A 25,646-nucleotide genomic window follows, 5' to 3' on the forward strand; every position below is an offset into this window, starting at 1 on the left:
TTCTTCCCTTGCCAGCCTTGCTCTTACAAGTTCTTGTTACAGCTTGTTCTCTTCTCTCCACTTTCCTCTGATGCGTTTTCTTAAGCCAAGTCTGACAATTTACCTTTTCATCTTGTTTTCCCACACCATCTCCTTTCAACAAAATTCAAGCTCTCATACTAAAATTCCCACTTCATATCCAATAAATATGAGAATAGAATAGAATAGAATAGAATAGAATAGAATAGAATAGAATAGACAGTCTGTGTTAGGATCAAATATCAGCCAGTGTTTCCTGTTTATACTTTAAATCTTTCTCTTGCCACTGGTTGGACTGCATTCATAAGAACTGTGACCACAGTTCCCTAACCTGCACAAATCTCAATCAACACCAGCTTCTTATTTCCAGTAATCTGTATTTTTAAAAGAACACTTCCTGCAGCTGGTTTCTTCCTTTTCACTTACTGTTTTTACATTTATCCCATTTCTGGAGTGATGTCTATTCTGACTACACCAAGTGTCTTTCATTTATTTACAAAAAACAAACAAACAAAACCAAACAAAAAACCAAAATATCAAAACAAACAAACAAACAAAACCCAACCAAACCCTAATTTGAACATTTTTGGAATCACTGAAGTACTTTCATTTTTTAATCTTCTTTTTGCTAAATACTAAATTTGCGCTTCTTCCAAATTGTGTTGCTTGTCATCCTTCAATAAAGCTCACCTTTTATCTGCCTTTCTCTGCCACCACCTCCACATGCCCTCTCCCACCTAACATTTTGCTAGATGCTCCTGTTTCCTTCTCTTTTCCCTATTTTTTTTCATTAACTCTAATTTTTCTATGTTCTTCCCTCAGCTTCCAAGTTCTCCACAGCCCCTTCCACATTACTTTGTCTGCTCAGTGTTTCTGTCTTCCTGATTTTGCTACTTTAATCTTCTTGTCACTATGCTCAGTGCCTTTGGAGAGAGTCTTAACACTGCCAAGTCTTATTTTGGGAGAATGCAAGAGAGTAGCTTTAAGGAATACTTTGGATTTGAAGGTATTTGTTTGTTTGTTTGTTGAAACACTGCCTCTGCAACAGAAATGGGAACATATTGGCCTTGATGTTGACACAGAATAGGGCAGTTCATCGAGCTTATGACTTTTTCCAATGGTATCTTCTGCACAAACTATTCCAGGTTCTATTAGGCCCTGCCTGTGTCAGCACCCATAACATATAATCACAATTAGAAAGGACATCAACAAAGTTTGACAATGTTGTTCGACAGCATAGGTAACAGTGCAGAACACGCAACTGTTGTCTTCTAAAGGAAAACAACCATTCAAAAAAGGCTGGTAGCTGGTGAAAACAAGCGATTCATTTTAAAAGCTGGGAAAATATACAGATGTGTTCCATGAAAAAAACAGGGAAGACTGTGTTTATTCAAGAAGAGGTGTATGTCAAAAACTTCTATATAAAGGAAAACAAGTCCGTAGAATGATCATGTCTATTCGGTACCTTAATCTTGTACTTATATACTTTTTCTTCCAGACACGGTACAGACCCTGTCACCATTTTTCATTGCTCTGGAATGAGCTCCTTTCAGCACAACAGCACGGGGCACCGTGTGTATCTGACCGCGTGTAGCTCCGTTCCCTTTCCCCTGCATGTCTGTGCACCGTTCCGTTCTTTGCTGGCTTCCAGCCACCCCTTGTTCCCTTGTGTCCTTGCTTCTGGTACTCCAGCCTCCCTCCACTCCTCAGGAAGCCACGCTGCACCCTCGAATGAGGGCGCGGTGCGCCCCGGAGAGCGCGGGCGTGACTCATTTAACTCGACGCGTGTGTCACTGCCGGGGCTGCTGTACAGGACTCGGGACCGCCCCCCATGGCCGGGTCCAAGGCCGAGCAGCCCCCGAGGGCTCGTCGGCAGGGGAAGGCGGGTGCCAGGCAGGGGCAGTGGGCGGCACTCCGTGCAGGAGGCGCTTCAGGCTGATCCCCGTGGGCACCAGTTGCGTGCAGGAGGCCGGGAGTGAGCTGTGCGCCTTGAACAGCCCCGGCAGACCGGGGGAAATGGCATCCTGGCCTGTATTAGAAATAGAGTGGCCAGCAGGGCTAGGGAAGTAATTCTCCTCTTGTACTCAGCACCTCGACTGCTGTGTCCAGTTCTGGGCCCCTCAGTTCAAGTATATGGAGGTGCTGGAATTGGTCCAGAGAAGGGCAGTGGAGCTGGTGAAGGGGCAGGAGCACACGTCCTATGAGAAGCAGCTAAGGGAGCTGGGTTTGTTTAGCCTGGAGAAAAGAAGGCTCAGGGGAGACTTTGCCACTCCACAACCATGGAAGGAGGCTGTGGCCAGGTGGGGGTCGGCCTCTTCTCCCAGGCAACCAGCGACCGTACAGGAAGACACAGCCTCAAGCTGCGCCAGGGTGCGTTTAGGTTGGATGCTAGGAGGAATTCTTCACAGAAAGGGTGTAAGACATTGAAGTGAGCTGCCCAGGGAGGCGGTGGAGTCATCTGGTCTTGGAGTGTTTAAGGAAAGACTTAGACGTGGGACTGAGTGCCATGGTCTAGCTGACATGGCGGTGCCCGATCACAGATTGAATTCGATGATCTCAGAGGTCTTTGCCAACCTAATTGATCTTCAGACCCTGTAGCTGGCGCCAGGGCGGCCTCATGCCCCGCGCCGCCATTGGCCCCGCCCGCCTTCCTTGTGTGCCGCCCCCCCCTCTCCCGGCATGCCGCGGGGCGGGGCGGCCCGGCCCGGCCCCCTGCTCGCCCTCAGCCGCGGCGGGCGGGCTCCGCCCCGGGCGGCACCGCGGGTACCTGCGCGGCGCGGGGCGGCCGCGGGGCAGAGCGCGCCGGCGGCGGTGGTGGCGGAGCGAGCTGCGCACGCTTCTCCTGTCCGCGGCGGGGGCGGCCGGGCCATGGTGCGTCGCGCCCGGCTAGCACTGGTGGCGGCGGCGCTGGTGGCGCTGGGGGCGCCGCCGCCGCCATGCGCGGCCGCCCGGGCGCTGGAGTGGTACACGGCGTGGGTGAGCACGGTCTACGTGGAGCCGCTCAGCAACCGCACGGTGCACGGCAGCACGGAGAGCGGCCGCTACGGGGACAGCTCGCCCAAGGAGAGCGCTCGGGGCCATGTGGGCATTCCCCGCGGCGCCTCACCCCGCCACATGGAGGGCTGCGCCGCCGACACCGACTACGACGTGCCCCTGCCTCCCGGTGGCCGCGGGTCCCCCGAGGGCGACCCACCGACCTGGATCGCCCTGGTGGCCCGCGGCGGCTGCACCTTCAAGGACAAGGTCACTAACGCGGCGCGGAAGCGGGCGGCCGCTGTGGTCATCTACAACGAGGCCCGCTTCGGCAACAGCACCGTCTCTATGTCCCACCTGGGTGAGCTCCCCGCGCTCGCCGAGGGGTCGGGGGGATCGCTTTGTCTATCGCCGGCCCGCATCGGTGATGCGGCTCTGCGCAGTGAGGAATGGGGATGTGGGGAGGCAGATAGCCCTGTAAAAATGGTACAGAGACCCGGGATTTTGTTTTCTTTTCCTGTAAGCCACGCTAGGGAAAAAGCCGGGACCATCTTCTGTCTCCCAAGTTACGGGCCGGGCGTCAGAGAGGAAATGCGGCACAGCCATCGGGACCGGCGGTCGTGTGGCAGACTGGGGTGGGAGGCTTGCATTTCCTTTAGGGATACCTTCTTTTTGCCTGGTACCCTCTGGCAGAATGACTACAGCGGTCACAGGTAGGCCGGTTTCTGCAGGCTGTCTGGAAACGCACCAGATATCCGGAAGATGCCTTCAGGTGCTTTTGAAGGTACAGCTGTAGCTATTTGAAGATATCTGTAGAACAGGCTTTGTTGTAATAGCTTCATCGTCCTCTCCTGCGCAGGTCTGTTGCGAGTGAAAGGTGTAAGCATCAGGTAATCCTTAAACGCTCGCAAATGCATTAGGAAAACTGAATCCTGGAGAAGGATGTTGGCTTGTCTCAGCGTACTACTGCTGCTGTGTAGCCTGCAGAAAGGTTCTGTGATTTTTGCCGAGATAGGAATCCAGATGTTCTGTCACCACAGTCCCCACTTGGACGATGACACAAAAGACTTGCTGAATTTTTATGGTTATGACAATATTAAATGCTTATATCAAAGAGGCAAAAAAAGCCTCAAAACTTGGCAGTAAAATCTGTTTGCTTTTGTATATATTTGAGAAACAGGAATGTCTTCAGAGGAGGATGCAAAGACAAGGCAAACTAAGTAAAAAATTCTGTAGATGTGTGCTGCACATAGTTTTGCTACAATGAGTTTATTAGTACCTGGGCTCTCGTTCCTGGTTGTGAGGAAGGGAAGGACCAGGGACTTGGATGAGGTAAAGCTGTAATGTGTCTCTAAAGTAAACAAACTTATTTTCTTAGTGTAGTGAGCTGAAAATCTCAGCTAGGGAGCTGTTGCTCTATTACATGCGTTATTATCTATTGGAAAATACGTCTCTTCTCTTGGAATACCCAGTGGCACCAACTGGGGGATTGGAATCATGAGTATTGTTCTTAGCCTGCTGCTTGCTTGAGATCAGCCTGGCACATTTTGTATTCTTAGTTCACCATGAAAGTGGAGGTGAGATGCTAGATAAAATGAACCTTTGGTTTTGATCCTAGGTGGTGATTAAGATACTTTGTTGTGTAATACTGCTTTCATCTGAAACAGTTTATTTTTTTGCTTTCACCCTGTATTGGCTATTCAGTTCAATTTTTTTTTCCTCATTCTTCTCCATTCCCCATTGTAACCTTTCATAAGTATTATTTGCTCTTTTGTTGAATTTTTTTCTCCTTCTCCCATTTCGCTTATTTTATAATTAAAAAAAAATCTGCTGTCATCTTTGTGCTATAGAAGACCTTCTTGGGCTTAATACTCAGTTTTGGACTTCACTAGTACAGTTACATCTGCCAGTGGTATAAAGAGAAGTGCTCTCTGACTGCTTGTTGGGTTTTTTCCCTTGAACTGGCAGAATGTTGCTGATGAAAGTTCCACCTAGGCAGAGCATGTGATTTAGTATAGTGCATATATACAATAATACATTTGTATTTATACTGGCTTCATAAATGTGTGTTTGACCTTATGATTGTATGAATGCAATTATAATATATCGCAATATAATTATGAGCTCTGATGTAGTCATAAATGTTTGTTTCATGGTTGACACTTTCAGACATGTAAATGCTTAAACACTTTCAGTTCACTTTAGGAATAAAGGGAAGAGGTACTGTTAGTGTTTTAAATCTTAGGTGGAGATGATGGAAAAGTCTGTGAAAGACTGGCAGGGAAGAATGTGCAAGGTAAAGCTATAGTTTACAGAATCTGCATTTTCATTTCTGTGAAGGGTTTTGTGAACTGGCACATAAGGAAGCAAGCTTTCCTTCTGGAAGGTGTGCTGAGGATAAATACTCTGGGAAATCTGCAGTGCAGTTACTAAGGAGTGGAGTTACATGCATAAGTAAAATCCGCTTAATGCATTTGCAATTAGTGGCACTGAAAATGATGTGAGATGGAACAGTGTTTATGGCTGGTAGAGCCATATGCAGCCCAAATTATGTGAAGGTGATAGACAGTTTTTGTGATTTCAGTGCCTTCTTTTCATTCTCCTGGAAAACCTAGCCTTTGAATTTTCTGGGATGTATGTGATACGTGTGTGCTACTTTTTGGTTGTTTTTTTGGTGTTTTTAGGCATGTTTCACACTGAGTAAAAAGAAAGGCTCTTGATTAGGTGAAGAAATTATTTGTTAAAGCTGGTGTCAAAGCATTTAAAAAAAGAAAAATGTTCCAAATAATTTGTGTTTTTCACCTTGCAATCATCATGAGTACAGTGAGTAGGGATTCTAACTAAAGTTTTGGAACAAGAGAGTCGAGAATTTCAATGTGTAGCCTTGAAATCCTTTCCCTTCTTCCAAAAGAAGGTTCTGCAAATGTGACTCTATTGATATGTATCATTTCAAGCCTTTGCTCTCTGTCCAAATTACATTGTTCAAAGTGCTGGATGACTTCTCTCCTCGAGGAAAGTAATAGTGGCACAATTTCATGTGTGGCTGAGATTTTTCCATTGAAGAACCTCTCATTTTACCCAAATTACTTGGGGACTTGTACTTCATTTACTGAATCTGAACGACATAAATTCAGACTTCAGTTTTACAGACTTGGCAGGCAGTCCTAACTGTTCCTTTTTGGTGATGATGGTGAACTTAATACAAGACAGAAGCTTCAAATTGCTTTCCAAAACCAAAATAAATATTGCACATAAATATTAGCTGGGAATGGGTTGGTGAGGAATCTGGAGAGGGAAAGTGTGGAGTGTTGTAGAGTCAGAGGCTCAGTTCTGGTTCAGAAGTTAGGGAGAGGCAGAGGTATATTGCAGTGGAAAGAAAACAGGGTCTTCTGGTTCTATGGTTTTCCTGTTATACTTCGTGCTGAGCACCCAACAATCTCTGTATCCCCCCCAAGTTAGGATTTGGTGATCCTGATCAGAACATAAGTTACTTTACCATAGATTATGGAATGAAGTGCGGTTGTGCTTGACATGCAGGGATGGGAGGCACTGGCTGTAATAGTTTGAGGTAGGTTTGGATTAGGGCTTTAATTCATGGTTTGTGGATTTAAGGGAAGCTTGGGACTTAATTTGAGTATATGACTGGCTACATAATGAAAATGATCTTTGATTTGCTAACATACATCCAACTAGTTCTTTCCTCCATTGTCATGTTTTTTTAATGCACATGTATTGAACAAAACAGATGTAAATTACTTTGTGCTCATGATTCTATAAGTTCTTGGCATCTCCAAAGCATCAAAGTTAGAGTTATTTTGGCATGTAGTTCAACTCTTTGCTACACTTCTTCTAGGACTGCTCAGGATTCTCAAATGCTGTATAAATTCTGTGTTACTGCTGTTTTCTGCTGAAAGTTTCTGGTACTCTAACTGCTGAAAGGACTGTGGCTAGCTTTAGTAAGACCTGACTGTATGATGTTGAGCTGGTAATGCTGTTCTGAAGAAGCAGGAGTAACTGCTTCTATCTGTCTTATAGATAAAAGTGCATATGTATTGGCACTCAGGTGGAAAGAGTGTGTGTACTACTTGAGGCAGGTGAAAATACAACATGCACCAGGGATAAGGTGAGATGAGGTTGGTGTAGATGGTTAAGACAAAGCTTGTTATGGGATTGTTAGAGTACTGTTAGCATTTGTTTGGAACAGGAGCTAAAAAGAATATGTGGTGTTAGTTGTGGCAAAATTAGTAAGGTGCCTATGCTTAAATAAACCAATGGACTGACCTTAAACATTTTTTACTGAGATGGTGGAACTCTGGGAGCTTTCTGACATTTCTCAGGAGGACAAAAAGTAGGGTGTGTCTGTGATCAGTTTCCGGATGACAGAAGATATCTTCTTCATCTCTATGCATGAATGGGAATAAATGTAGTATGGTGTGCCTGCAATCAAGATCTGTAGCTGTCCTACTTTTTTCTCATCAGTAGAGTGCTGGTTTCTTTTTGCAAGAAAATACTGGGAGTGGTAGCAGTAAAACTGTCAGCACTGGCAGGAAACATACCTTCATCTTCAGAGTTCCAGATTTGCCCTTTTTTGCAAGTATCCTAAGGCTCCGCCCCCTCATAATGTTAAAAAGCACAGACCAAATTTTAAGTGGACCCAATTTCACTGAAGCATCAATCAAACCTAGAAAAAAAATAGTTTAGTGGAGTAAAAATGTGATTATTTATTGTAAAACTAGAAGGTTATAGAAAGGCAAAGCCAATACAACATGCTTTCAGTAGATGCATATATGTGACACTTGGAGTTTTCTTTATAAATGTGATTTGAGGTGTCTGAGTTGTGTGGCAGTTGAAGAAGTTGATGGAATGACTCACCATCATTTCAGTCTTTGAATAATGAGTTTCAGAGCAGCAGGCTAAAATTAGCAAGGAATGAGTTAAAACCCTTAGTGTTACAGGCTGCTCAGGGCAACTGCTTCTCTGAGACTGCTCTTGTTCCTTTTGTAATCATGGATTGCAATTATTCTTCTCTTCTTCCCCTTCTGTCTCATGACCTTCAAGGCCACTGTGTTTAGTTGCATGTATTTTTTAATGGCAGGTTCATCAGCAAATCTTTACAACTGTTAAAATGCTTTTAATGGGTATTTATTTAAAAATGTGTCATATGCTTATGTTAATTCTAAAAGTGGAAGGTGTCACACTGTCTAGCAGCCATTGTGCAAAAGTAGCCTGACTTTCATTTCAAGGAAATAACTGTCTGATAGTTGAGCGTTCTTGTGACAAAGCAGAGGAGGACAATACTTATTGTTGTGGGGGTTTTTAAATACTTCATCATTAGAAATAATGCAGAGAATCAGATAGCAGAATTAAACTGACTTAAGATTTCAGGACTGAGGTAGAAATTTACTGATTAAAAATCCAGGCTGCCTCTAATATTGAAACTTCCATTTCTTCTTAAGCTTGGATGAAACCACATAAATCTTTCCAACACATTTGTACCATTCCCTGGCCATCCTTAGGCACCCCTGCTGTTATTTGTAACTCTTAAAATTGATGAAGGATACAGGACCTAATTTCCTGATTATGGTGTGGGGTTAGCAGTTCTTAGCAGTGCAAGATAAATTCCCACTTTTGTATGTTTTTTTCTTGCTAACTCCTATGGAGTAGTGCAGAGTCAGAGCAGAGAGTGTTTCACACTCTAATCTGAGTTTCATGAGGCTCTCTGGTAGTGCTTTTGTTCTGTTTCAGAGAGAAGAACGATATTAATTAACCAAATTGTCGCATGCTTGGACTTGGGATATCATGTAGATATCCCAACACATTGTTGGTGAGCAGAACTGATTAGTGGAGCCTGGGTGCTTGTTGCCTGTCTGTCTTCAGCTTCACTGCTTTGTGTCTTCAAGCACACCCACCAAGCAAGGCAATATAGGTGGGGTGGGTGTTGCTGGTGAGCAGAGTGGAGTGCCTAAGGGGAGGCACAAGTTGGTGTAACTGTAACCCTATTAGGAAAATCCACTTTTTTGCTGGGTCTGGTGGAATGGTTGTGTTAAGGTGAAGTTGAGACGGGAGGTTTATTCAGCTAATGCCTGGAAACTTTAGTTTTCATCCAGAGCAAAATGCCTTATGGAGGGAAGAGTTCTACATACAAAAGTGAAACTTCTGCAAAATTCTTGGTAGCAGAGTGGCCAGATTGAAAAGCTGTCACAGCCAGAATTGTCTCAACTAAAGGAATTTGGTTTAAATAGTTCAGGCAAATAGCTCTTTGTCTTAGCAGGCAGAGGTGGCTGAGGCCAGAATGCAGATTTCAATTTTGAAAATCCCCATTTGATGTGATGCTATAAATAAGGAAGCCATTTCTTCTGACATAGCTTCTCCATAGAGAATCTAACACAGCCAGAAGGGAAAAAGGCTTTAAGCCTTCAGGGGGAGGTCTTGTTGCAGGTAGGTAGTCTTTGTGAATCTAGAAATCTTTTTTTTTCCTTTCTTTCTGAATCAAGACTAGTTTAACTTTTTCTCAGAGGCAGGAGAGCAAAGTAAACTATGAAGCTGTGACTTACCAAGATGGCAGCAGTGTTGGTACACACAAAGTAAGAACTATTCAAATAAAAATAGCATGGAACAGTGAAAATGTGACATTTTTAATAGGTACATTTGTTTCTAATTTGTTTTGTAATACTTGGGCTAGATATTTCTGAGAATACTGGGTATTCTTCCAGAAAAAAAATGGAATAAAACACTGGTCACAGAGGCCTTTGGATTTTGCTAGTTGCTCTTGATAGTATCTTACTGCTTTTGGTGGCAGCATGTTGCCTAAAGGTTTTGGGTTTTTTTTGAAATTAGGTTTCTTTCATATGAAATGAGAGCTCTAAACTTCTAATACATTAGAAAAATCCTTTTGTTCACTGCTCCCAAAAGAGTCACAAAGTATTTCTTGACAAGTCCTTGTCATGAAGTCTCATTACATTTTGAATATTTAGTATTAAAGAATCTGTAAGTATTTCAATGTTTAAAATAATTTATTATTTAATTTATTATTAAATAGATGAATTTTTTTTCTATTTTGTTTATATATCCCATATAATTGGACTATAGATTCCAATTCAAACTAAATTGAAATGTCTCTCTGTGATGTTCACATACTGTCTCCATCTGCAACTAAAATTCCCACGCTGACAAATGAAAGACCAGCTGTTCCTGAGCTGCAAGCTAGAACTTAAACTGCTTTGAGATGAGATGTGTGTGACTTGTCTGGTTTTTTGCATGGTTCCACATCTTACCTCATTGTGGAATGATGACTATAGGCCTTGAACAGTAAAGATGAATCTGTTGAACTTTATCCTGTGTTTGAGAGCTTTTGAAAGTAAATAAAGGATTCTTTACCAGTAAACTTTCTATCAATTCTGTTATGCCTGAAAAAAGCAGCAGAGGCTTTCCTATAACTTTTCTTGCTGATCTTAACTGAAGAGGCCAAATTACCCTCAAGCAAAAATGCCTAAATTTTTACTGTGACTGCTGACTTTTTTCTTTTTTTTATTGCCTCCAACAGGAACAGGAAATACAGTGGTGATAATGGTTGGCTATCCAAAAGGAATAGAGATATTGGAGCCAGTACGAAGAGGGATTCCAGTAACAATGAGTATTGTTGTTGGCACACGCCACGTGCAAGAATACATTAGCGGTCAATCAGTTGTGTTTGTAGCCATCGCCTTCATCACCATGATGATTATATCGCTTGCTTGGCTCATCTTTTACTATATACAGCGTTTCCTCTATACGGGATCACAGTTTGGAAACCAGGTAAATTGAGCTAATGGCACTTGAGAGTATTTACCTCCTTCTTGTGTCAAATCAGTTGCCTAACTTTGATTGCATTCTTGAAGATCTGTGCCTTCTTCCTATTTTGCTAACTCTGAATGCTGCTCAGCAGCAGTCAGTGAGGCTAATAAGCACTATGCTAATTGGCATCACAAGTTTGACTAGTTATAATTATTAGATGTACATATGAAGTAATGAGAAATACATTTAGCCACTTGTCAACAACAGCTTCTTATGTGATCTGTCACCTAACTGAACTTCCTTCCTTTTGACATGAAAAGTTAGTTTCGTTCTTCGGTAATTTTCATTTTGAAAGTACTAACTTCACTAACCAGACTTTTTTAATGGAAAGGAACCATGGTAAGTTTTTCTTTATTAATTTTCTTATAAAACCCACAAATTCTTCAGGGTCGAATTTTTAGTTCTAAAACTTTATGAAATCTACTTTTGGTACTTGTAACTGTAGAGTTACTGAATTACAGCAGACTAGAAGGTGCATGTGTGGTGAGATTCAGCTCTCTTGGGCTACTCAAGGTACTGAGAACAGTGAGAAGAGTTTTGGAAGGAGTAATTTTGCTCCTTATTTGCCCTTCTCAATTTTCTGTACTTAAAAGAAAAACCCCCAGCTTTACTTTTTTCCCCTGAGGAAAGTACTTCATCATAGAACAGTTTAGGCTGGAAAGGACCTCTGGACTCCTGCAGTCAAGAGAGCAACTTAAATGGAGTTGTTGAGGATGCGAGTCCATCTGAGTTTTGAAAATATCTCAGATTGGCATTTATCTCTGTTTTTCAGCTACTGCAGATAGGTTAGGTTTCTTCCATGATCATCAGCAGCTCTACTGTTTACAGGTTCCTTATTGTTTTTTTTTTTTCTTTTTTTTTTTTCTTTTTTTTTTAATCTTCAGGTCAAGAAAAAATATTGTTTCAATTATTGCTTAGCATTTGGACTTCTGCCTTTTCTGTGGTGATGTTGATTCTAGCTTTGGGTGAGAAAGGAAGGGCTTTTTGTTTGCTTTCAGAAGTCTGAACTCTATTTAGAGGACTGTCCTAGGAAAATACTTAATTTCTCTTTTCAATAACTGAGGAGAACACACAGGACTTTTGTATTGGTTAACCTTGTGGTCTCCCTGAAGTTTTGGTTTCCTAGAGTCTTTTTAACTAAGCTTTAAATCTTAGCATTAAATTTTTGAGAATACTTTTGGGAAAACAAAAATTTTGAGAAGCCTTTATAGTAAAAGGGATGTGTTTCTGTGTTGTAGCAGTTGTTTGGTGAAGAAAGTTGCTTCTTCCTGTTGCCTTTTAAATAGTTCATACAGAGGAAAGTTCACATGCTTTATGAGGCAGCATCATACTTTAGTTTTAAGGATGTGAACGTGATGTTTCTAAGAAACTTGTGCCACAGACTCTTAATAGGATTTTGCTATTGTCATCCAAATGCCAGTAGATTTTGCCAGTGCTTGTCATCTGAATGCTTCTTAATAAATGAAACTGTCTAGTGTTAGAAGGTTATGCCCGTTTCTCAATTCTAATTCTCTTCTAAAATAGCCATTGAAAATAAAAATGATGCAAAGTTGGAAAATGTTTTGATTATATTATTCGAGATGTATTATTTAGAGTCTTAAAGGAATTTTGGAAACAAAAAGCCACTTTCTAACCCAAATCTTGTTTTGGTTGGCTTACAGACTCAATTAAAACTAAAACTTGTGAGTTAAATATGTTATGCTTTAAAGCAAGCTGCAGTGTAACTGCTAAATGAAGATGAAGATGGATATCTTAAAATTTATTCTAATGTCAGTTTAGCAGTAAAATTATAGAAGATCTCCTTGCTACTGAAGATGAAAGCAGGACTGTGCAGAAAACCCTGAGAAGGTGGAATAGGCTTCTGCTGGTTTTGTCCATTTCTGGGAGACCTTTCTGACAACTTATCTTAAACTCCATAAAAATGAAAAAAATCACAATTTTCAGTACTATATATTTGTAAAAATATATATGTCATCATAATTCTTACAGAGAAAAGCTGCCATTATGGGTTTGGGTTTTTTTATTCCTTTATGATATTTCTTTACTGAGGGTTGCTGCTAGACAGGTCAGCATCTGTCAACTGGGAGTGTTTAGTTTCTCAGTTTCTTGCAGTAGCTAGCACTTTGTCTTGGTCTACAGTACTGCTTTCTTTTCTCACTTCCCCTCTAAGCATAATTATACTGCCTATAAGTCCAGTGTGGTGCATCATGTCTGTAAAGCCTTTCTTGCCATCTCCTTTGCATAATGCATCCTTTCAGTGCAAAGCTTTGTCCAGTGCAGGAGACAGTGTTTAACTGAGGGGAAGTATTAATAGCTACAAGCAGCCTTTTGACCTGGTGGCCGGCTGTAGGCTGCCTGGCCAGATTCCACCTTCTCCCAGGCTGGTGCAAAACATACGGTGTGCTTGCTCATGGGCTTGCCTAACTGGAAGGTCTGGTTAGATGGCTGTTGTTACAGCTTTGCTTGCCTCTAAAGCCTACACGGGTTTCAGCTTTCCTGTGTGGGAAGGGCCTTAATGGCGGCAGTCAGGATGCGGGACTGCGGCTGCCGGTGTGCGCGGCTAACCCCGCACGGCTGGGGCTGCTCCTGCGAGCAGGGCGCCTGCGGAGCCTCAGGAGCGCACAGCTTACTGAACATCTGCTGCCTGGAAATATTTTATGAACAAATTCGTTGCACAAAGATCAATTTAATTATTTTAGACACGTTTAGAAGACTCAGCAATCCACGTGGAAAATATTTAAAGTCTTTGAAATGTAATTCCTGAAACTACTGTCTATACTAACACTTAAAATCTTATTTCAAGGGACATAGGAAAGAAACCAAGAGAGCCATCAGCCAGCTTCAGCTGCATACAGTAAAACGTGGAGAAAAGGTAATTCAGTGTCTCTGGTTATTGCTGTAAGTTTTAAAAATGGTTGTAAAGTCTTCAAAGAATTTGAACTAAAATTACCACAACATAATTGCAGTGTGACATACAATTCTAGGCTTATGTTAGGGCCTATGTTTAAAAGGCAGAATTTAAAATTAAGCAGTAAAACTTGAGCTACTTATGAAATAAAGGCTACTTTGTTGCAAATAATATCTGTTTATACAGCATGTATAGGGGACTGCTACTATAGAGATGAGGAAACATTGTTATCTTTGTTATCTTTAGCACTTGAAAACATCAACAAGTGGATTGCAAAATACTTCCGTACAGTTCTTAGAGCTGATGTAATGTTCTGTTTTCTTAAAAGAACATTCATCTTCTTATTGATCAGAAGGCCTTAAAAATATAAAAAGCTTTGAAAAATAAAACAGTTGTTTCATCTTTTGACATAAAATATGTTAAGGAGCTGTGTAGGCTTAACCTGAAGCATCAATTTTTTAAAGTACATTTCTATATTATGAAATAAAGCTAATCTAAAAATTAAAGCAGCTTTCAGGAAGTTGGCTTAGATGGCATATGGCCTAAACTCAGCTGTATTAGAATAACTGAAGTAGAAAAAGCCAACATTTTGAAAGAAAATATTTTAGTTGGAGTTTTGAGAGTGCTGATCCTAGATGCAAAATTAGCTTCTGGCTAGATTTCTGCTGCTACACAGGAATTTTTTCCCCCAACCCTTGTCTTACTTGATGAGTTTTTATTTAAGGACTGATTTACTTGGAGATGAAAAACAAGAATTAGGTTATTTTTAAGTCTGTGAATAAAATTAAAGTGAGAAATGACACTGATATGTAAAAACTTTAAAAGCAGTAGTCCAGCAGAAGCTGTTCCGCTCAGGTCATGTGCTACAGAGAATATGTCCTTCATTTAGTAAATCAGTTTTGAAACTTAAAAAATCCCAGAAGTGTTTTTGAACTTTCTTGCCTTTTCCTTTTATGCTTTCAACATGATTAAATAGTGTTTTACAAATCTTGCTTACTTTTAATTAGATTATTTTTTGATGGAGTTTAGCATATATTTCAAGCTGTGAACAGAGGGATATTCATACTTCGGTTCATACAATGGTGACATTAGAGATCAAGAAAGACAGAATTGAACCCAAACTTGTGTATAGCACTATCAGAGCATAATGTCAGTGTAGGAAGAAAGGGACATAAAAAGGTCATGATAAAACCTATGTTAAAAACCACACAGAAGATGTTAACAGCTTTTAAAATTGATGTTCAGTAAAATCCTCCAAATAGGATTTGTATTGCATGATTTTTGCAGTATACAGGGAGTTCCTTCCAGTAAATAGACCCTTGGCTAAAGTAAATAAAATGGGGGAATTTGTTGTTATACGGTATGCTGATTATTCCTATGAGTGCCATGTTCATTAAGAAGAGTAGAATGAGATAGGTTTAGAATCTCTCTGTTAAAATAGAGCTTTTGTATGTGGTAGATCTCATTAATGTGATTTGAATCGACCTGCTATCAGCAAATTTATGTAACTCACTGATGCAGAGGTATTTTCATGAACTAATATAAATTTGTCTGGACATTTGTCCTGTCTACTCTGTAAATGTACATTTTTTCTTTAAATATTTCCTTTCAGCCATTTAAAGATTCTATTTCTTTTGTTTTGATGCAGTGCAGTCTTTCATTATCCCCACTTCAGGTTGAGATATTTAACTAAAAATAGGTCATATATTAAAAGTGTATTTACTATCATGTAGATTTTTCCTGAGAAGCTTACGGGATTATTGTAAAATGGACACTCAAATGAGTATGTGCTACATATGGTGTATTCTCCCTCTTGTACAGAATAAAAAATAACAAGAATAAGCACTTGTCTTAACTTTGCTTACCTAAAAAAAAAACAGTCTTAATGTGGTTTACTTAGCAATTTAAGGCATTAATTGTGTAAATTCATAACATGCAAAGGAGGGAAATATTGGCCTTGAACTTGAAAGTTTCCTTGCAGAACTAATTCATTTAAATACTTGTGTTGAAACTGAAGTGCTTTAGTAAGTTGTAAATCAAAAATACTAAATTTTTGGGGATGGAAGCAGAGGAATTTTTCCACTGTCTGTTCTTCTAATACTTAGAATTTATGCAGCCCAATTAAAGTTGGATTGTTTTTCTTGTATTTGGAGCTATCCATCATATTTACACTGCAACTCTAAGCATGGCTTCAAGAAGACAGTAAGACCTGTTAGAAAAGATATTTAACCCTTAGATAAAAGTAGAAGTGAGGAAATGATGTTCTGTCTAGTGTGAACTTGGAGAAAGGTTTTAAACCCAAATTGCATACTTGTCTTCTCTTCTGGCTGTGAAGGAATATCTGCTAGGATGTGGTAGAAGAAAGAAAAAGGTAAAGAAGAGGTTTGCAATATTCAACCCTAAAAATCTTTTCCTGCTCTTGGAAATCTTTGGGACCATTTGTTCAGATTGCACACTTTGATTTGTGCTGATCTCTTAAAATGTTTTCATCTTAGAACTATCTTCAACTGAAACATTCCTGTACTCCCATGAACAAATCCAATGTGTGAGATTTAATGAATTACTTAGGATGCCAGGTATAGTTATTTAAATTAGAAAATCTGGGTTTGGCTGCTTTTAGTATTTGATAACTTGATCAAATCACCTCTTGATAGAATCTCAAATGAGGTAGATTTTTTTATTTGCTATGCCATTTGATAAATTTTGCATTCTTTGAAGCTAGCTATTACACAAAGCTTGTTCTGTAATGAAGTGTGAATGTAATGCACTTAAATGTGTTGTCATATTTAGGGTTTAGATGTTGATGTGGAAAACTGTGCTGTGTGCATTGAGAACTACAAACTGAAGGACACTGTCCGAATTCTGCCATGCAAGTAAGTTGTCGTAGTTATTACTCTTTAGCATGTTTTTCTGAAGAAGTGGGATGAATTTCCTATAAATTCTTCTGAACCTCTGGTGGCAGAGCTGAAGCTGTAATTTGTATGGTCTGTAAAATGTTGAAGGGCACTGTGAGACTATGTAGCACTTCATATGTATGTGGAGGCAAGGGAGCAATTGGAAGAACTGTAGGGGTGAATTAGAGCTTGCTTAAATTAGAACTGTACACTGTTGAACTGATAACTGCTTGGTGTCTTTGTGGTTATTAGCATCTCCTCTTCAGAAAGCTGGCATGAACCAAAAGGTTTCCAGAACCATGTCTATACTAGTAAATTGAGCAGCAGCTAATCGTCAAGATTGTAAAGGAAAGGTTTATTTTTAGTGTGTTAATTTGTACACTGTTTGAAGAAGGGATCTGTGGCTTTCATGATAAGTTCTAAAGAGCATTTCTTTTCTTTAGGCACATCTTCCACAGAACATGCATTGATCCTTGGCTTTTGGACCACCGAACTTGTCCAATGTGTAAACTAGATGTTATCAAAGCTCTGGGATACTGGGTATGTTGCACACTACTTTAATCTTCAAAGTAGAAGTACAGTCTAGGAGGCAAGACTTTGTGTAACTGTTCAGAATGAGAGCAGCTGTTATTTAACAAGACTTGAGAAGTTGGGCAAAGATGCAAAGAGTAATTGAATGAGAACCAGAAAAATAAGGGAATTTTATGGGTAAGAACTTAAATGTATTGAGCAGCTTATCAATCTTCTTTGATAACCAGTTTTTTCTATCTCCAGCTGATAATATTAAGGAATTTGAAACAGAGTTGAGACTGTTTGCTCAGGCTGCAAAAATATAACTGAATTAAATAAATCTAGAACATACATTTGATGTTGTTGAGAACTGTGATTCAGAGGAAGAAATTACAATTTTTCTACATAGAATGTTTGTGTACTTCCACATATGCCCCATGATTTATCCCTGTAAATGAGCTGGTACCTAAAACCTTCCTAACATTCACCAGAAATTGGTTAAGTAGAGAAAATGATGTGCTCTCATTTCTTTCTGACAGCACCAGAAAAGAGAGATGAAGACACATGCGGTAGGTTACTCAGTCACTGTTGATAAATAGTCTTGAGTTTCACTAAAATGCTATAGGCAAGAATGTACCTCTCTTATCTCCTACTGATCTACAGAGATCTCTAGAAAACAGAGGCAGTTTTTTGGTTTCAGGGACTTTCCTTTCATACACTAGGTCTGTGTTTTGACTACCTTTTCTCTTACTTCATTGCAGAGACTTACCAGATCTGTGGAAGAGTGTTAGGAATTACTGTTTTGTTTTGTTAAAGGGGACAATACTCTTGCTCTGTAATATGTGTATACCAGATTTTGGTGCTTCTGTGTATTAAGTCAGACTTTACCTGGAAGTTGCAATCTCATTGTCATGTGGAATAGCTATTGCTACTTTAATATTGTTATATTAGCAGCTTGGTTTCTGCTCACATTCAATTCTTGGGGTTGATGTATCTTGTGTTACATGCAGAATGACTTATTTTTTTGAATACAGGCTGGAAACTGAAGTACTGGAACCTTCAGAATAATTGCATTCCCTGAATTTGTGCTGTTGCAGAGGATACTGGTACTAAGCCCAACCAGGAAGAGTAATAACTCCTCTGCTTTTTGGCTAAAATGGCTTTTGGAAAGCAGATTGAGTGGGATTATGTTAAATAGAGAAGCCTAGTTCATTTTTCTAATGAAATAGGCAAATGGGTCCTGTGTTTGCATCAGTCATTCAAGTCTCACTGAAGCTAACATGGTAAACCATTCAGGAATTTTTTTCTAGCTTAGTTTTCAGTTTGTTCCAGGTTGCCCAATCTCTAGTCTGTGGAGTGATTTCCTGATTTTTTTTTTTTTTTTTTTACTGATGTGAAGAAAAGAAGTGCAAAAAGCAAAGCAGCTTCTCTCAGCACTGCACTCTGAACCTGCAGAAAAGAATGTGCAGCATTACAGAAATATACTAAACCTTCTGCTCAAGGCTCAGTTCAGTTACGGACAACAGATACTTCAGATGCTTTTACATTTTTAAAGGCTTGAAGGAGAAAAAAGGCACTGAGTCCTATGACAAGGCTTTTGTAAAGAGCAGACTTCAGTGGTCTTGTTCTTCATTATGCTATTTTTTATGAGAGAAAGAACTGCAGCTCGGCATGTCTGACTGATTTTGTAGAGCATTACTGAATTTTGTAGTTTCAGTGCTTATTTAACTGTTTTGGAAACCAAAACCATTAAAGTCCCCTCCTGTCTGCAAATGTAAAGATTGTGTTCAATTGTATCATGTCTATAGCTCATTAAAATTCAGTATGTTTTAAATTATGCTGATTTGATGCTAAAGAAAGAATCAGCCTAGAATTTCTTAAATTTTAAGATGGGCTTTTGCTAGTTGTTCAAGGAAGGAGAAAAGACTTGCTAGTAAACAAAAAGAATAGCTACTTAAACTGCAATATATTTGCTTATGTATAAGTAACATCAATATATATATGGCAATGAAGGTAGTCTGTTTAATTGTAGAAACAGAACTGTATGTATAGGACTTTGATCCATTCTGAAAATTAATTCAGAATTGTATAGCTTGTGCTATACAATAGGTGAAATAGATCCCTTTGCCTTGATGCAGATGTTGCATTCTGCAAAGTGACAAGCCAGTGTGTTTGTGTTTTTGGAACAGACTTAAAGTTAGGCTGGAGACAGAGAAGAGAAGAGAATTTGGTTCTGATGTAAATGTTTGTTCACCCTAGTTAAAAAAAAAAAACTTGGCCAACTACTATAATGAAAAAACAGGACTTGGAGACTTCCACAAAGTCAAAGAATCAATAGGTTTCCTCAGTGGGGACTTTATATATGCTGAGCCTGCTCCTAACCTTCAGCAATACTGTTGCTACAGTGTTGAAGTAATCCATCCAAAAGGCTGACTGGGTGGACTCTTCCTGCTTCTGCTCTGGGGTGGCTTTGGAGAAATGGCTTTTCTTTTGGTTGGCTTTCTTTCTTGCAGTCAGACAATAACCTTGAAAGTGGACAATATCAACACTATTCGCAGGAGTGCACACGTAATAGCTAAAAATTGTTCTTTTTTCCAATAAGGTGAGGTTACAAAAGGTGACATGGAGGAATGTTGATGTCTGATTGTAGACAAAAGTGACAGTTAAATATGTTTAATTTTTAAGGGGGACCCTGAGGATGTACTTGAAGTTCCAATACCTGAATCCATAAGTGGCAGCGTTTCAGTTGGAAGTCTGAGTATTGCTTTGCAAGATGATGACAGAAACGAAGTAAGCGAATTGTCAGCTTCCTCCACTAATGAGTCTGTATTGCAGTGTACCAGCTTAAAAGAGGATGCAGGGGAAACCACAGCATTGCTTGGTAAGTAATTCAGTGTTTCACTGGACAGATTTTAGCACTAGACATTGCATTAGAAGCTATTCTCTAGCTGGTGTGAGCAGCTAGTACTGCAGTGCAGAGCGGACTGAGTGGTGTCACTTATTACTGCTCTTAAAAAAATACAAGCAGATTGTCCAGGAACTCTGTCAGGCTGGAAATAACTGGACTTGGGGGAAAGAAAGATGTAAGCAGTGTCTTAAGAGGATTACCCAGAGAATCTCAAGAACCTGAGGTATATATGAGTATGAAGTCTGTTGCCAGAGTATGGATTAATGTAACAGATAAAGTATATTAAAATGGTAAAACAACGAACAATTTTTCTTTTAATTCCTGATTTCTAGATGTGGATGCCAGTAATAACCGTCATGGAGAACATCTATCGAATGGAAATTCCCACTGAACTGCATCATGGAAGATATCTTGAATAGACTGTTGAAGAACTATTATTTTTTATTTAATTAGTAAGGACTTTTGTCTAGTGAAAACAGAAAAAAATAACAATGTAAATTATTTTACCTTTCAAACTTTTCTAGCTGGTGTTCCAAAAGGGCTAATAACTAAGAATTTTGTACACAGGAGGATTTTATAAAATCTCCTCTGGATGTCTCATCCTAAAAAAAAATGCAATAACCCTTTTTCTGTAAGCATTGTTGCAATGTCATTGTGTTCCAGAGGGCTGTAACAAAGATGAAGACTAGGCAGTGAAAATAATGTAGAATGTGTAACGGTTAAATATTTTGGATGCACTAGTTACATGCAGTATGTACACATGGAGAACACTTACAAGCTATAACTATTAAAATGTTCTGAAAGTTCTGAACTGTTGTAATTGGAGATGAATATTCTCAGAAAAGACATTAACCTTGAAGGAATCAAATAACTTAATGGATATGTTGCATATCCTTTTCTTGTGATGGAAAAATTACCGGTTGCAACATGTAACAAATACTTATTCTATCTTGTAATGTGTTCTACTCAGAGTGGATGTTGAGAAAAGGAAACCTTCTCCATCTTGCTAGCTTTCTGTACTGAATTTTGGCAGTAATAGGTTGTGCTAGGTGGTCTTCACGTGCTGAGCATGTAGACATTTAGTATATGCACACTGGTTACCTCTTTCAATCTTAAAACAGAGGTAAAGGGCTAATTATGGCTAAAATATATTTATTAGTCTATTTATAAGAATTTATGTCATTTCTTCTTGCTCCTGATCCCATCCTGACCCACTTTATGTACAAATTGAAACCGTTTCTTAAGAAGTACAAAGTTTGGGTTTGTTTAGCTTTTTCTTTTCCTTTGCATAGAGATGCTGGAATTCTCTTGGATATTCCACATGAGGAGTTTTGACTGGGTTTGCCATTAGCTTTTATTCCTTTCTTTTAGATTAGCAGTACTGTGCCTTATAGTAAAACACTTAAGAAATCTGAAGCATCTGAGAGTAAATATAAACCCTGGCATCTCCCATTATGACCTCTTATTCAAATATTTATATACTGTAAGTGGTATAAGGAATTGCTAAACTGTTTTGTAAAGAAATATGTATATTTAAAACACTACTTAAGAGTGTTAAGTGAATTGTTTAGGATTTTAGCATTGTCATGTTATAAATAATATGCTACATTCCTCAATTTTCTTTTGTAAAGCTGTTGCTACAGGTTGCTTAAAACAGTGTCTTTCACTAGACATTTGTTTTAGAGTGCATTTTGTTTTTAAAATGTATATTTGGAATGTTTTTAAGAAAATATGCAATTCTTTTTCTAACTTACATTGAGCTTCAATAGAAGCAATAACTTTTTTTTAATTTTAAAATGAATGTTCCAGAAATGACAGAGGGGGAAATATAATCTGAACTTCTACTTTGCAGAGCAGATGTTTCACCCTAAATTTCCTTCCAAAAAATTCCTGTTAATGCCTACTTTAAAAAGATCTGCCTCTTCCCTGTAGGAGTATAACTTTTAGGTTTACTGGAAAACTGTCAGGTTGTAGTTCTGATGTCACCAGCAGGTGCAAGTTTTTGTGATGCCTTTATCTTACAAGAAGCACATGAGAATGGAATATGACTGACCAGCCATCTCCAAAACTGAACAAATAATTAAACAACCCACAACTAAAGCAGACAACGTGTAGGGACACTTACGTCTCCAAAAGAAGCTTATCAACATTTCCAGAACTGCCTTTTTAACTGTCTCTTCAATATTAAAAACTAAGTCTTCTCCCTCTTCTTTAACACAAAACTGAACATTGATGTAGTAAATGTTGAGAGGGTTTAAATTCTAGCTCAAGGAGGAACCAAAAGAGAAGTTATCAAGAGAAGTGTTGTCAGTCTGTGGATTGTGTCTTGCTGATACCGACAGCACAGTATTCATTCTGGAGAGGAGAATTGTGGTAAGTACTTGAGCTTTTATGTAATACCTATAAAACCAAAAGCTTTTCTTAAGAATTAAATCTGAGATCTGGCAGAAAGATGGAAGAAAAGCTAAGGAACCTGCAAACTGAAAAGTGTGCTTATAAAATCTGGTATGTGCTGACTTAAAAAAATACCCAAGTGTGAAGACTCCTGAGGTCTGTTTCACATGCTGGCACTGCACCTGTTTCATTTCAGTCAACAGTTGTTTCAGTCAAATAGGTTTGCACATAGTTGAGCTTTGATATAGTTAAGTCTTGTGAGGCCAGCTGTGCTGCTGAGGAGTGATGACAAAAGGCCGAATTGCAGTGCTTCCAGCAAGCAGTTTGCTCTCCTTGGAAGTACAATGACAAAAATCATCTGAAGCGAATCACTAGTCTGACCTCAGTCAGAAAGCTGACATGCATTAGTAAAAGGAGAGGTAGGATGAGAAGTACGGGACAGGAAAAAGACAATCTAGGGAGCTTAAAACAGTAGCAAGAGAAGCTTAGAAACAAGAAGGATAGGACGAATAAGCTCATCTATTACATTGAGTAAATGGGTGTAGGCTGCTGTAGGTAAATACAGGTGCAGAGACTTTGCTGATCTGGATCCCCACTAAATTGGATCAAACTGGTATTGCTAGTTTCTAACACTTAACCTACCAAAAACTTGTATGAAGGTCAGAACTAATGAGTGATTTTTTTTTCACCTCCTCACCCCTTTTTGTAGGGTATGTGCTTCCTGACTCCCTTCTCTTTCATTTGGGGAAGCTATAATATGCCTCTGCTGCTTCAGCCATGTCCTGCCTAGCGTGGGAGCTACAGCTGTGTGTGTTGTGGGCTCCTGCTGCCTCCCCCTGCCCTCATCACTTTTCTATTCCTAGCTGCACAGTTTACGTAAAACATGCAGGAACTTGTCTTGGACACCTCTGTCCCTTTGTTAGATTTTGCTGTAATCAGGCAGAGTGCTGCTTATTGGAGACGTTCCTGTGGTATCATTATACAAAAAGCTAAATTGCAGAGCCCACATGAAGTCTAAAGCCCCTCAGTGGTGATGCTGAATAAATCACTTGGGAAAAATCCCTAGCAGGACTAGGGGATTCTGTTTTTTGTGGGATAAGTTTTATTAGTGTTGTGTTAATTGGTATGGCTTTGCTACTGCTGCTGTTTTTGTTAGAAATTTAGTGAAGTTAAGTGATTCTATTTTTTTTTTTTTAAGGAGCTATGAACAAGTCAAAATGAATTGCTGTCTTAAAGGAAAAACTGAGGCCCCTCTTTGTTCAGAAATTTTAGTTTATGAATAATAGTCTACCTATGACAAACTGGAAAAAACTTGATAGTGAATGTCTAAACTGTCTTTCAGACTTGATAGCAAGCAAAAATGAACCATAGACATTTCAGATCTAAAAGCATGTTCATGGTTTAATTACTTGCAGTACCAATTTAACTGGAAAGTCTGGATTTTCTTTTACTAATGACTGCTAGACTGGATTCTCCTTTGGCTGTAAGCAATGCTTGGAGGAGATTCTTGGCATGTACTAGAGAAGTTTTATAGGATACCAATAATTCCTTTTCCCTGCCCTGTTCCCCCCACATTGCATGTGAATGTAGTCCAGCAGCCTCTTGCCAGTAATTAGGGCTAGATTTTGGAGGTCTACTGGAGGAGTTGTAGGATAATTTACCTACAGTGGAAATGCCTTTAATCCATGCTGACTTAATAAAGTGCATACCAGTATATTCCTGCCAAAGCTGGCCTGTTGGGAATTCTGGTCCTGTTTAGGTTGTAACTGGCACAGAGAAACACCATTGCAACACCTTTGTCAAGTGTGCAAAGCTGTCTTTTAATTACCTGATTTTAATTTTTTAATTTTGATTTGGGAATGGTCATTCAGGTTTTTTGCCCATCCTGCAAAATTTGAGATTCCTCTACAACCAGCCAGTTGTAGTTGGGCAGAGTTCAACAAGACTGTCCCCTTGGGTAAGTTGAAAGGATGCAATTTTATAATAGGGCCATCGTGAATTATAGTTCCTGCAATGGAATATGTCACCTTAATTTTTTTTTAACTGAATGCCTGTAAAAAATTGTAACATGTCCTTGAGACTGATCTTTACTGGATGTGTTCTTTTCCCTCACAGGTGATATGTGAAGATTTGAGAATTGGAATTGATTTAAAAGTGCACAAATCAAGCTGAAGGCTTTTGGTTTCGTTCAGTATGGGTCCTGATCTCTCCTCAGATATCCTACTGTATTGCAAAACTTGATTTAAGAAAGTTTTTAAAATAGAATGCCTTTATAATTGCATGTATTTGTGTGTGAAGAGTGCATTGCCTGAGACTGTCCCTTATACTTCCATTCGACTTGAAGCTCCTTTTCACTATCTGAAACATGGTAATGTTACTGCATTTTTAAATGAGCATATCCTTAATTCAGAAGAGCAGAGTAAGTTTCCATTATTTTGTTAGTCTGAAGCTTAACTCCAAAACTTTGAAGCCACTTACTTCTACTATAAACATATACCTGCAGAGAACTATTTGAATTTGCTAGTCTTGTCAAAAACTATTCACAACAGTCTTCTATTGTAACATTGAACTAATTCGGTTGCATTGTTTGGATTAAGCACTTGTCTTTTCCATTGTGTATGTACAGTTGTAAGAATGTCAAGTTATGCATTGTTACTGTAACTTAATGGCTAAAAGCTCAAATTCCATAATAAATTATACAGGCCTTTTAAAAAGCAGTGTCTGAGAAGGTGGAGGGTTTTGTTTTCTTTGGTACGCTTAGGAAGTGGATCTGAGACACTCAGTACTAGCACAGCACAAAACAAGCTTAACTTGATGCTGAGTAGCTATGGGGGAGCCCCTTTAAGCATGTGGTGCTTCCCCTAATGTCACCAATACCTGGAAGGGCTGGGTTAACCTTGGCTGGCTGCTTTGTGAGGAGGGGGAAATTGATGGAAGAACTTGTGGGTCAAGAAAAGAAACAGTTACCAATTACCATCACAGGCACAAGAGATGTGACTACATGAAGATTACTTAGAAATGGCAATAAATTAGTTTGAGAGTAGGGTAGTAGACTAAAACTACCCTTTGGTAAGCTGACACTTCTCCCTTCCATGGTGGCAGGATGGTGGGGGGGGTGAGCCTATAACAGGTGGTCTCTGCTGTTCCCTCCTCACCCTTTTACTCTGCTCCTTCCAAGGAGCTGCAGTTCTTTAAGAACTGCTTCAGT

General features: G+C 39.5%; 1 protein-coding gene and 1 non-coding gene across 2 annotated transcripts; both read left to right on the forward strand.

Moving 5' to 3' along the window:
* Positions 1-2,860: 2,860 nt before the first annotated feature.
* Positions 2,861-25,155, forward strand: RNF149 (ring finger protein 149). The gene is made up of 8 exons (XM_053935464.1): positions 2,861-3,352; positions 10,535-10,785; positions 13,628-13,696; positions 16,523-16,605; positions 17,070-17,166; positions 19,822-20,017; positions 20,377-22,417; positions 24,554-25,155. The coding sequence occupies exons 1-7, from the start codon at positions 2,887-2,889 to the stop codon at positions 20,433-20,435; spliced, it is 1,221 nt and encodes a 406-aa protein (XP_053791439.1). The 5' UTR covers positions 2,861-2,886; the 3' UTR covers positions 20,436-22,417; positions 24,554-25,155.
* On the forward strand, positions 22,713-22,825 carry LOC128784860 (small nucleolar RNA SNORD89). The gene has a single exon (XR_008429661.1). It is a non-coding gene; the product is annotated as a small nucleolar RNA SNORD89 (small nucleolar RNA).
* Positions 25,156-25,646: the final 491 nt, after the last annotated feature.

The sequence above is a fragment of the Vidua chalybeata genome, chromosome 2 (genome assembly GCF_026979565.1).
Source record: "Vidua chalybeata isolate OUT-0048 chromosome 2, bVidCha1 merged haplotype, whole genome shotgun sequence".
NCBI lineage: Eukaryota > Metazoa > Chordata > Aves > Passeriformes > Viduidae > Vidua > Vidua chalybeata.

What these genes read in the sequence shown, in the direction of transcription:
- RNF149 (XM_053935464.1), top strand. Translation starts at nt 2,887, where the DNA reads ATGGTGCGTCGCGCCCGGCTAGCACTGGTGGCGGCGGCGCTGGTGGCG. An exon ending in CAGTAAAACGTGGAGAAAAG is followed by an intron (nt 13,697 to 16,522) that starts GTAATTCAGTGT and finishes TGTCATATTTAG; the next exon opens with GGTTTAGATGTTGATGTGGA. An exon ending in GGAAACCACAGCATTGCTTG is followed by an intron (nt 20,018 to 20,376) that starts GTAAGTAATTCA and finishes CCTGATTTCTAG; the next exon opens with ATGTGGATGCCAGTAATAAC.